The 13556-nt window shown below is 39.1% G+C and overlaps 1 protein-coding gene across 1 annotated transcript; it reads right to left on the bottom strand.

Annotated features, from left to right (window-relative positions):
* Nucleotides 1–6291: 6291 nt before the first annotated feature.
* Nucleotides 6292–7224, bottom strand: LOC134496485 (olfactory receptor 13C7-like). The gene has a single exon (XM_063302216.1). The coding sequence runs from the start codon at nt 7222–7224 to the stop codon at nt 6292–6294; it is 933 nt and encodes a 310-aa protein (XP_063158286.1).
* Nucleotides 7225–13556: the final 6332 nt, after the last annotated feature.

Genomic DNA, 13556 nt, shown 5'->3' on the forward strand with positions numbered 1-13556 from the left:
AAGTCCAGACATTACCATGAAGATGCATTTTCTTAACCACTGTGTTCTTTGGTAATCTGTCTTTGTAAAAGAAACTTTAAGATGATTCACAGAATTTTAAAGACTTAGCTATTAAATTAGGTATATTATATAGGATCGAAATACTTTAACTCCATCATAATGAATATAACAAATTTCAGGGGACAGCATGTTGTCTGAATACACTAACCCAATTAGGATGGCAGAAGAAAGGGAGAGATTGAATTCTAAACTATATTGATCAGTTTTGAAGCTAACCACCTCCCTAGTCTATTTATTTATCTATTTATTCAATTTGTCCCCGCCCATCTCCCCCATGAATCGAATTGTCTTCTGCAAACAGCAAACCTAGTCAACCACTGAGCTGTATTCTAGCCTTTCTCAGTAATCCACTCAGGAAAGAAATTGGAGTTGTAAACCACATGTAGGTAAAATGTTTTTATTTCATTAAAAAGAAAAAAAGAAAACTGACTATGAAAGTCTGACAGTTGAAAGTCTACTGAACAGACCTGATTAGCTGCAGCATTCAACGTATGCACACTTCTGTCTGCCTGGCCAATGGAAAATGGAAAATGGAATATTGCTGCAATGAACCTTTGCCAGTACTATCATGGTTTGAGGGCTTATGGGAAGTCAAACAGAAATGGAAGAAATGGGTGGAGATTATTTATTCTACACACTGGGATATTGTATTTATATCACTGCCCAAGCTGTGGGTTTCTGCATGTATGAATAAGGACAGGAATATGCAGAAAAATATTTTTTTAAAAAGTTACAAAGTTATGTTTTTCTTATGTGTGTCTTCAATATCTCTGGCAGTTTTAATTTTCAGATTACATCTTTGTTTTATGCATTATGTAAAAGACAGAACTCTCCCTTCAGAAAAGTTGTGAAATAGCACACAGTATGTGGCTTGGATTCCATTTGCACCTCTGTATGTATGGAAAACGGGCAGGAAGACATATAGTGCGGTGAAGCTGAAACTTTGGGGAGTAGGAGAAGATGATGCAAAATACATGAATTTTCTCTTTAGGGTATTTATCTTCCTTAAATAACTTTGGTGGTATATTCTTTTTTTTTTACTGTATATTTATTGAATAATCTTTTTTACTGTCTTAATAGGCCCTAGCCAAGAAAGTTTTAGGTTTCCCCACATATTAATATCTTGTTTTATTTATTTCCATAATTGTTTTGAAAGATCTTTGTTGCATCCTGTCAGAGAGAGTCCCAAATATTTCACAACTCCTACACATACTAGGGGTCTCACAATAGACCTGGGTTTTGTCTTGGTGCACTTACAACATGGTAAGCTTTTGGAGGACTTTTTCATCAGTCTGTTCCCATGGTCATATCACTCCCTATCTGCTTTTTGGCTTACTGATGTCACCCTACCTCATGGAGAGAGAGGGCCTGTTAGATCGCCTACCCCAGGTACCTGACGAACCAGTTGGGTTGAGAGGGAGCTTGGGGTTTTACTCAAGGATCTGGTAGGTAGTCCATCTGAAGCCTTAACTGCTGTCTAGCTTGGGTGGGTGGATGAAGACTTAGGTTGCCTTGCCTCTTCTCTTCGACCAATCCCACTGTGTACCTTGATTCACTGAGCAGCTCCAGGAGATGAAGAACATGAAGACAAGCCTAGAGCACCATTGGAAGAAGGCAAAGAGCAAATCGAACTGCACATCTTAGGGATTATATCAGGGTGATAAGGGTAGCAATGTGATGTTATTTCTTTGTCCTTATCATATCTGCCAATAGCCACCTGACCTAGTCCCTGCTGGGGAGGGAGGGATCACAGGACCATCTGCAGGTATGCTTTGAGGAATATTCTTACTATTTGGGATATAAAGTCATTCAGATTCACTCAGAATTGGATTCTCACTAAATGTATCCAGATGAGGTGCCTGAGGTATTGTCATGAGTAAGGATGGCGACCAGGGGGCTCCCACCCAGACTGTCAAGCGCATGCGTAGCACTGAGGAACTGTTCAGCCATTCAAAGAGACACAGATCGGGACCGCCTTAACCTTTGGGGTTTATATGGCTGGGTTTTCCCATGCTTCCTCAGTTTGTTAGGATTCTTGTTAAGTACTACTAATAAATATTAGAGACCAAGTCATTGTCTCAGTGTGTTTCCTGGTAATCAGGACAGGTATGGCTTTATCTGGAGCAAGTTTGATTTTATAACTCCTGAGAAAGCGGGCAGGATGCTCCAGTCTGTTAGATGGTGTCTTATTTGCTAGATCCAGGGTCATTCTCTTCAGCAAAGGATCGTTACCTTGTCGTGGTGCTGGAGCTTGAGCACCTCAATGATGCCATGAGCTAAACCGTGAAGGGCCACCCAAGACGGGAAGGTCATGACAGAGAGGTCAGACTAAATGCGATCCCTGGGGAAGGTAATGGCAACCCACCCCAGTATTCTTGCCGTGAAAACTAAATGGATCAGTACAACCAGAGATATGTCGGTATACCATCGGAAGATGAGACCCCCAGGTCGGAAGATGGTCAAAATGCTACTGGGGAGGAACAGAGGATGAGTTCAACTAGCCCCAGACATGATGACGCAGCTAGCTCAAAGCCGAAAAGATGGCTAGCAGCCGACGGTGCTGGTGGTGAATGGCGAATCCGATGTTCTAAGGATCAGCACACCATTGGAACCTGGAATGTAAGATCTATGAGCCAGGGCAAATTGGATGTGGTTATTGGTGAGATGTCAAGATTAAAGATAGACATTCTGGGCGTCAGTGAACTGAAATGGACTGGAATGGGCCACTTCACATCAAATGACCACCAGATCTACTACTGTGGACAAGAGGACCACAGAAGAAATGGAGTAGCCTTCATAATTAATAGTAAAGTGGCAAAAGCAGTGCTTGGATACAACCCAAAAAACGACAGAATGATCTCAATTTGAATTCAGGGCAAGCCATCTAACATCACAGTGATCCAAATATACGCCCCAACCACAAATGCTGAAGAAGCTGAAGTAGAGCAGTTCTATGAGGATCTGCAGCATCTTCTGGACAACACGCCTCAAAGAGATGTTATTTTTATCACAGGAGACTGGAATGCTAAGGTGGGCAGTCAAATGACACCTCGAATTACAGGTAAGTATGGCCTGGGAGAACAAAATGAAGCAGGACATAGGCTGATAGAATTTTGCCAAGACAATTCACTCTGCATAACAAACACTCTCTTCCAGCAACCTAAGAGACGGCTTTATACATGGACTTCACCAGATGGACAACACCGAAATCAGATTGATTACATCCTTTGCAGCCAAAGGTGGCGGACATCTGTACAGTCGGTAAAAACAAGGCCTGGAGCTGACTGTAGTTCAGATCACGAACTTCTTCTTGCACAATTTAGGATCAGACTAAAGAGATTAGGGAAGACCCACAGATCAGCTAGATATGAGCTCACTAATATTCCTAAGGAATATGCAGTGGAGGTGAAGAATAGATTTAAGGGACTGGACTTAGTAGATAGGGTCCCGGAAGAACTCTGGACAGAAGTTGGCAGCATTGTTCAGGAGGCAGCAACAAAATACATCCCAAAGAAAGAGAAAACCAAGAAGGCAAAATGGCTGTCTGCTGAGACACTAAAAGTAGCCCAAGAAAGAAGGAAAGCAAAAGGCAACAGTGATAGGGGGAGATATGCCCAATTAAATGCAAAATTCCAGAGGTTAGCCAGAAGAGATAAGGAATTATTTTTAAACAAGCAATGTGCGGAAGTGGAAGAAGACAATAGAATAGGAAGGACAAGAGACCTCTTCCAGAAAATTAGAAACATTGGAGGTAAATTCCAGGCAAAAATGGGTATGATCAAAAACAAAGATGGCAAGGACCTAACAGAACAAAAAGAGATCAAGAAAAGGTGGCAAGAATATACAGAAGACCTGTATAGGAAGGATAACAATATCGGGGATAGCTTTGATGGTGTGGTCAGTGAGCTAGAGCCAGACATCCTGAAGAGTGAGGTTGAGTGGGCCTTAAGAAGCATTGCTAATAACAAGGCAACAGGAGACGACGGCATCCCAGCTGAACTGTTCAAAATCTTGCAAGATGATGCTGTCAAGGTAATGCATGCTATATGCCAGCAAATTTGGAAAACACAAGAATGGCCATCAGACTGGAAAAAATCAACTTATATCCCCATAGCAAAAAAGGGAAACACTAAAGAATGTTCAAACTATCGAACAGTGGCACTCATTTCACATGCCAGTAAGGTAATGCTCAAGATCCTGCAAGGTAGACTTCAGCAGTTCATGGAGCGAGAATTGCCAGATGTACAAGCTGGGTTTAGAAAAGGCAGAGGAACTAGAGACCAAATTGCCAATATCCGCTGGATAATCGAAGAAGCCAGGGAGTTTCAGAAAAATATCTATTTCTGTTTTATTGACTATTCTAAAGCCTTTGACTGTGTGGACCATAACAAATTGTGGCAAGTTCTTAGTGGTATGGGGATACCAAGTCATCTTGTATGCCTCCTGAAGAATCTGTATAACGACCAAGTAGCAACAGTAAGAACAGACCACGGAACAACAGACTGGTTTAAGATTGGGAAAGGAGTACGGCAGGGCTGTATCCTCTCACCCTACCTATTCAACTTGTACGCAGAACACATCATGCGACAAGCTGGCCTTGAGGAATCCAAGGCTGGAGTTAAAATCTCTGGAAGAAACATTAACGATCTCAGATATGCAGATGATACCACTTTGATGGCTGAAAGCGAAGAGGAACTGAGGAGCCTTATGATGAAGGTGAAAGAAGAAAGTGCAAAAGCTGGTTTGCAGCTAAACCTCAAAAAAACCAAGATTATGGCAACCAGCTTGATTGATAACTGGCAAATAGAGGGAGAAAATGTAGAAGCAGTGAAAGACTTTGTATTCCTAGGTGCGAAGATTACTGCAGATGCTGACTGCAGTCAGGAAATCAGAAGACGCTTAATCCTTGGAAGAAGAGCAATGAAAAATCTCGATAAAATAGTTAAGAGCAGAGACATCACACTGACAACAAAGGTCCGCATAGTTAAAGCAATGGTGTTCCCCGTAGTAACATATGGCTGCGAGAGCTGGACCATAAGGAAGGCTGAGTGAAGGAAGATAGATGCTTTTGAACTGTGGTGTTGGAGGAAAATTCTGAGAGTGCCTTGGACTGCAAGAAGATCAAACCAGTCCATCCTCCAGGAAATAAAGCCAGACTGCTCACTTGAGGGAATGATATTAAAGGCCAAACTGAAATACTTTGGCCACATAATGAGAAGACAGGACACCCTGGAGAAGATGCTGATGCTAGGGAGAGTGGAAGGCAAAAGGAAGAGGGGCCGACCAAGGGCAAGGTGGATGGATGATATTCTAGAGGTGACGGAATCGTCCCTGAGGGAGCTGGGGGTGTTGACGACCGACAGGAAGCTCTGGCGTGGGCTGGTCCATGAAGTCACGAAGAGTCGGAAGCGACTAAACGAATAAACAACAACAACTTCTTATATTAACTCAACTTCAAGATTTAATATTTTCAGACGTTTATATTCTTTTAAAGCTTTTCCTCTCTACTTCAGAACTTACCTATTAACTAATTTATCACACATTGCAGATACAGAAATCAGGATGACATTGCTCAGCAGTGAATCAGAATATCATAACATTATTAACTCTTTTGGGGCTTCTTGGAGCCAGCATTGTCATCAATGGGTTCTACTGCATTTTTTCTTTTTTTTTTTGTGGTCAGAAATAATATTGCCATTATTACCATGACTAACTGCAACCTGCAACAAAACATCTGCTTTTCCTACCCTCAGAAGTGTTTCAAATGGTTTCATTCTCATTCTTCAAAATTATTAGAGCAGTTGCCTCAGTTTTCTTCTCTCAGCCTTCTTCATGTTGGGTGGCAAACAGTTTTAAATATCAGACCCTTGAAAATATTAATACCATGCTGAAGATAAGGATATCTTTGTTGAAGAAACTCCATTCAACTAAGAGGAAGTAAACTATATACTTAAGCAATATAAATCAGCTTATATTGGGAGGGAAGGCTGGTTAACCAAAATGATATAAATGGTATTTTGGCATGGTATATATTAGAGTTTTGAAGACATTTTGATTGAAACATTTTATCCATGTATACAGAGTAATATAGCACTGGGACTAGCATGGATGATTTATTTAGAAACCAGAATAATAAAAAATTAGTACAAACGTCAAGGAAGCACATACAAATGGAAAAAGCCTTACAGAAAACCAACAACATTAACATGAATATTAAATATTTCTCCAACTCTAAGTTCGAAGTTTTTGACCTGTAAGCTTTTTTAAAGCCCCTATAACCTCTTTATTTCTGAGTGTATAGATCAAGGGGTTTAACATGGGAGTAAGTACTCCACAGAAGAGAGAAACTACTTTGTCGATCTCTTGCACGCTCTTAGTTTGAGGTCGAAGATATGAGAATATAGCTGTGCTATAGAAAATTGTTACTACCATCAAATGTGATAAACATGTAGAGAAAGCTTTTAATCTTCCACCTGCAGAGTGAATTCTCAGAATTGCTGTAACAATCCGCAAGTAGGAGAAAAGAATAAAGGCAAAGGGGCCAAGGAAGGTGAGAACTCCAGTGATGAACATAGTCACTTGGTTCAAGGAAGCATCTGAGCATATAAGCTTGAAAATGGCTTTGAGTTCACAGGCAAAGTGATCGATCACATTGTCCCCACAAAAGCGAGCCGGCATCACATAAATGGGGATGACCCCTAGAACTAAGCCAGCAACCCATGTCCCAGCTGCCAACTGAATACACAATTTCTTGCTGATGATTATCAAATAATGAAGAGGAGCAGAAATTGCTATATACCGGTCATAAGCCATAACAGCCAAGAGGAAACTTTCAGTTATACCTAACCAGACACCACTACTCATTTGAAGATAACACATTGAAAAAGTCATGGAAGGTTTGTCCACCAGAAGGTTTGCAATGACCTGTGGGACTGAAGATGTTGAATAGCTTATGTCAAGGAAGGACAAATTACTGAGGAAAAAATACATGGGTTTGTGGAGATGAGAATCCATTGTGATCACCAAGACGATAAGGCCATTTCCCACCACCGTTACAGTGTACACAATTACCATGAAAACCATTAACCCCAACCTTGACTTTGTTCGACCTGAAAAGCCAATAAGGATAAATTCAGTCAATGCAGTCTTATTTGCCTTCTCCATATTCTGTGTTCCTATTATCTGTAAAGACATACAAAATGTAGCCAAACACTGAAAACGTATGAGATGAAAAGGACCTTATTTCTATTATGGATAATGCCTTTTTCCTGAAAAGATTGAAAAAATCATGCACAGGAAGACAAATTAAATGCAAATGGTAATACTATACTAATATATATAATATATACTTATACTATTCTATATATATTATATACTATATTAGTAATACTATACTAATATATATAATAAATACTAATACTGAAGACATACATTTTCTCCTTTATTAACAAAAAATCAGGAGTTTCCTTTCTTTTTTTTAAGAATTCTATCCCCATTTTTAATTGAATTAAATATATATATATATATATTGGAAAAATGTGCTAATTTAACAACATCCCTAAATGTTAGAATTGTTGTACCTATGTTTTTTTTTTTTTAAATATTTATTTATTTAGAGGCCACCTGACTCCAAACAACTCTGAGCAGCTTAATATTAAAAGTCATGACCATTAAAAGACAAAGCAAGCAATCATGAATGTTAATTCATTAATTCATTCAATATTACATCAAACTGCTCTAGACCCATATGCATATATAAAGAATCAGTCCTGGAAAATAGATGGATGTTCATCCTGGCTGCAGTTGGATGAGTTTTAACAGAACTAGTCAATATCATTCTATGATATGTCCTTGGAAGATATCGATTTTTTTTTTTAAATGATGAAATGATGGGAAACATGAAACACTTGCATTTGGAAGATAAGACTGAACCTTAGATAATTTTCTTTTCCATGAGGCATGACAAGAGTAGAATAAAAATACTCACATGGAACTGTTTCCTATGTTCAACAATCATTCATAAAATGTATTAAGTCCACTGAACAGTTCAACTGATTGTTACTGTGCAGCACAAGAGGGGTGAAAGTAAAATAATAACAGAACATGAAGTCCATGAAGTAGAATGGAAATTAACTTCACGTATCTCTATCATTGTTTCATAATGTGCCTTCATTTCATTATCAAAACATACAGTATAATAACAAGTATACAAAAGCTATATAAAGAAATTTATCAGAGGTACTGTATATCGACATTAAAACATAGACAGACAGCTGAAAGTGCTACAGTACATCAAAGTTCAATGCTGGCCTCTTCTAGTCTCTTCCTAACTGCAGTTAGGGCATCAGTGGTGGGGATGCTGGTGAAAAGGGAGGAAACATTGAAAGAGACTTTGGTTTCATCTGTATCTGTATTGGATTCAGGACCCTAGCTTTAGTGACAAATTCTTCCAAGTTATGAATGTGGTGGTCAGTGTAACCAACCAGAGGTGCTAGTATGATGGCAAGGTGTTTGGCAATATTATATGTCACTGAATGAATGCTGCTGATAATGGGTCTGAGAGGTGCCCCTTCCTTGTGGATCTTAGGGAGTTCGTAGATGCAGGGGATGGCTTCTCCAGGATATAGATGGTGGTCGATAGGGCAACCTACCACCACAGGACCAGAATCAGTAGTTTACCTATATCTAAAAGAAAAAGGACACTCATTTGAGGACAACAATGTTCATATTTTGGACAGAGAAGATCAGTGGTTAGAGAGAGGGGTTAAGGAATGCCAAAGTGGAAAATCCTTCCCTCAATAGAGGCAGAGTCCTCAGACACAACCTGTCCCCCATTTTTCATGCTGCTCTTTCATCACTCCCCAGGACGATTAAGAATGCCAGGAAGGCCACTCTTAATGATCCACTTGGGGATGAACAAAGGATCTAGGAGTGAGACATCCCAAAGGCAATCCACACCTCCATGGCACATTTAACAGCCATTCAGGTGGAGGGACAATGAAGCCACCCTGGAAGACATATATGGGGTCCCCTCACCAACCTTTGCCCAGACTGAAGAAGATGCTTGGACAAGCAGCGAAACGTTTCTACCAAAAAGAAAGAAATCCAGTTGCCATGACTCAACCTACAGACAATTCCACCTGGATGACTGAGAATCTTCATCGACATAATTGGGGAATGTTGAAGAATTCTTTCAGTCTTGATGCTCTTTTTAACCTCCTTTCTTCTTGTTTGCAAAGTTCACCGAATTTATATTGGAAGCCACCTGGATCCTGGGATACTGTTCTTTGTATCATGGTCCAATCATTTTAAACATAAAATGATAAAATAATATCAAATACTTCAAATGTCTGTTCCGCTTTTATTCAATTGTGGGAGTGAGAATCATTATTTCATAAAGAAAATCATTAAAGTTTTTTTTTTCTTTTCCTGAGAGAGAGATAGTAAGAAAGAGGCATTTCCAGATATAACGTACCAGGATATGATGCACAAAGTAGGTATAAGAGAGAAGAGAAGAAATTTGGAATGATGTTTAATTGAATATATGAATGAATATTTATAATTGATCAATATGAAAACCATATTCTTTAAAAGCAATGATCCTCCTTAGCTTCAGAATCTGTAAGAACATGCAGTAATCATCTTTCTTTACCCTATAAATTCAGCAGGGACCATTTTGCCTCTGACGATCCTTGTCTATTTTATATTGGTCATTCTACAGTTTGGAAGTCAACAGAATAAATTAATTAAAACTACACATTTATAATTTGCATTTTTTTTTTCAAAAGAGAAATATGAGTCAAAAGTCCACATATAGAAAACTGAAGAAGTAAATGCAAAATACTATTTTGAGATCATCTCCCTTTAGAACAAAAGCATATTGTGATTTAGATACTATATCTGATTCATACAACACGTGATGTTTGAAGAAATGGTGTGGCTGATTCAATAAAATTCAAAATTGAGGCCGCATCTTCAATAGGACCATCTTTGTAATACTCGTACTAATGGATAAGTAACAGTAGTTTCACTGTCAGTAAGGTTTTTTTTTTCCTTTAACTTAAAAACAGTATCAGCACATTTTTAAAAATGTAAAATATACTATTTATTCCCTATAGGGACATTCCTAAATGATTTTATTATTATTATTATTATTATTATTATTATTATTATTATTATTATTTTACTTTCAGCTTTAAGAATATGTTTTGTAGTCATGCAGTTACTTCTGCTATTTTTCCATGTCCATATTATTTCCCATAATTTAGAAAATATTTTCAAAGAGACAATGAAAAAATATATCACCTTGAGATGTAATTTCTAGCAGTGAATAAGAAACAGAAGGCTAATTGTCAATATGGAACTTCAGTGACAATTTCATAATTTGTAATTTATGAAAAGCATTCACTTCTTTCCTTTGTTAACTTTGCAATTCTAAGGAAGTTCTTTGAAAGAAATACTTGTTGGTAATTGAAGCTGGTCATATCCTGAACATGTAAACACTTCAGTTTGTTCTCAGTTATTAAGAGGAATAGCAATGTAATTCTGTGCTTCTGCAGTTAGCGCTATATCTCAGTGTGCTACCTATACAGTTTAATGTAAATAATAATGAACAAAATTAGGTATGATTAAAATATTATCAAATAACATGTATAACTGAAAACAAAAGACAGCCCGGCACCTTGAAATCATATTCACAATTACTGTGCTTGATGTTCTATAAAAATCTCTTCTTTAAAAATGAAAACAATAGTTTATAAATATATTTTAATAAGAATTACAGATATATTTTAATTTTATCTCAAATTAAGTGTATAATGTTAAGCAAGTACATTGTTGATTCAACAGAAATTCATTCAAATTACCTCTCAGTAGCTGAATGATGCAGTTATACTCCCAGTGCAATTCAGAAAATTAATACTGGAATTCCATTTCCAGAAAATTAAGGAAGCAGCAGAACCTTTTCATGTTTAGAGGAGACAATTTCTCCTTCACGGTCAAAGTACACTTGTTGTTGTTTATTCGTTTAGTCGCTTCCGACTCTTCGTGACTTCATGGACCAGCCCACGCCAGAGCTTCCTGTCGGTCGTCAACACCCCCAGCTCCCCCAGGGACAAGTCCGTCACCTCTAGAATATCATCCATCAGCCTTGCCCTTGGTCGGCCCCTCTTCCTTTTGCCTTCCACTCTCCCTAGCATCAACATCTTCTAAAGGGTGTCCTGTCTTCTCATTATGTGGCCAAAGTATATCAGTTTGGCCTTTAATATCGTTCCCTCAAGTGAGCGGTCTGGCTTAATTTCCTGGAGGATGGACTGGTTGGATCTTCTTGCAGTCCAAGGCACTCTCAGAATTTTCCTCCAACACCACAGTTCAAAAGCATCAATCTTCCTTCTCTCAGCCTTCCTTATGGTCCAGCTCTCGCAGCCATATGTTACTACGGGGAACACCATTGCTTTAACGATGCGGACCTTTGTTGTCAGTGTGATGTCTCTGCTCTTAACTATTTTATCGAGATTTGTCATTGCTCTTCTCCCAAGGATTAAGCATCTTCTGATTTCCTGACTGCAGTCAGCATCTGCAGTAATCTTTGCACCTAGGAATACAAAGTTTTTCACTGCTTCTACATTTTCTCCCTCTATTTGCCAGTTATCAATCAAGCTGGTTGCCATAATCTTGGTTTTTTTGAGGTTTAGCTGCAAGCCAGCTTTTGCACTTTCTTCTTTCACCTTCATCATAAGGCTCCTCAGTTCCTCTTCACTTTCAGCCATCAAAGTGGTATCATCTGCATATCTGAGATTGTTAATGTTTCTTCCAGCGATTTTAACTCCAGCCTTGGATTCCTCAAGTCCAGCATGTCGCATGATGTGTTCTGCATACAAGTTGAATAGGTAGGGTGAGAGTATACAGCCCTGCCTTACTCCTTTCCCAATCTTAAACCAGTCTGTTGTTCCGTGGTCTGTTCTTACTGTCGCTACCGGGTCATTATACAGATTCTTCAGGAGGCATACAAGATGACTTGGTATCCCCATACCACTAAGAACTTGCCACAATTTGTTATGGTCCATACAGTCAAAGGCTTTAGAATAGTCAATAAAGCAGAAATAGATGTTTTTCTGAAACTCCCTGGCTTTTCCATTATCCAGTGGATATTGGCAATTTGGTCTCTAGTTCCTCTGCCTTTTCTAAACTCAGCTTGTACATCTGGCAATTCTCGCTCCATGAACTGCCGAAGTCTACCTTGTAGGATCATGAGCATTACCTTACTGGCATGTGAAATTAGTGCCACTGTTCAATAGTTTGAACATTCTTTAGTGTTCCCCTTTTTGGTATGGGAATATAAGTTGATTTTTTCCAATCTGATGGCCATTCCTGTGTTTTCCAAATTTGCTGGCATATAGCATGCATTACCTTGACAGCATCATCTTGCAAGATTTTGAACAGTTCCGCTGGGATGACGTCATCTCCTGCTGCCTTGTTATTAGCAATGCTTCTTAAGGCCCATTCAACCTCACTCTTCAGGATGTCTGGCTCTAGCTCACTGACCACACTGTCAAAGCTATCCCCGATATTGTTATCCTTCCTATACAGGTCTTCTGTATATTCTTGCCACCTTTTCTTGATCTCTTCTTCTTCTGTTAGGTCCTTGCCATCTTTGTTTTTGATCATACCCAGTTTGGCCTGGAATTTACCTCCAATGTTTCTAATTTTCTGGAAGAGGTCTCTTGTCCTTCCTATTCTATTGTCTTCTTCCACTTCCGCGCATTGCTTGTTTAAAAATAATTCCTTATCTCTTCTGGCTAACCTCTGGAATTTTGCATTTAATTGGGCATATCTCCCCCTATCACTGTTGCCTTTTGCTTTCCTTCTTTCTTGGGCTACTTCTAGTGTCTCAGCAGACAGCCATTTTGCCTTCTTGGTTTTCTCTTTCTTTGGGATGTATTTTGTTGCCACCTCCTGAACAATGCTGTGAACTTCTGTCCAGAATTCTTCCAGGACCCTATCTACTAAGTCCAGTCCCTTAAATCGATTCTTCACCTCCAATGCATATTCCTTAGGAATATTCGTGAGCTCATATCTAGCTGATCTGTGGGTCTTCCCTAATCTCTTTAGTCTGATCCTAAATTGTGCATGAAGAAGTTCATGTTCAGAACTACAGTCAGCTCCAGGTCATGTTTTTACCGACTGTACAGATGTCCTCCATCTTTGGCTGCAAAGGATGTAGTCAATCTGATTTTGGTGTTGTCCATCTGGTGAAGTCCATGTATAAAGCCGTCTCTTAGGTTGTTGGAAGAGAGTGTTTGTTATGCAGAGTGAGTTGTCTTGGCAAAATTCTATCAGCCTATGTCCTGCTTCGTTTTGTTCTCCCAGGCCATACTTACCTGTAATTCGAGGTGTCATTTGACTGCCCACCTTAGCATTCCAGTCTCCTGTGATGAAAATAACTTCTCTTTTAGGCGTGTTGTCCAGTATGTGCTGCAGATCCTCATAGAACTGCT

Source organism: Candoia aspera, chromosome 4, assembly GCF_035149785.1.
Source record: "Candoia aspera isolate rCanAsp1 chromosome 4, rCanAsp1.hap2, whole genome shotgun sequence".
NCBI lineage: Eukaryota > Metazoa > Chordata > Lepidosauria > Squamata > Boidae > Candoia > Candoia aspera.

What these genes read in the sequence shown, in the direction of transcription:
- LOC134496485 (XM_063302216.1), bottom strand. Translation starts at nt 7,224, where the DNA reads ATGGAGAAGGCAAATAAGACTGCATTGACTGAATTTATCCTTATTGGC.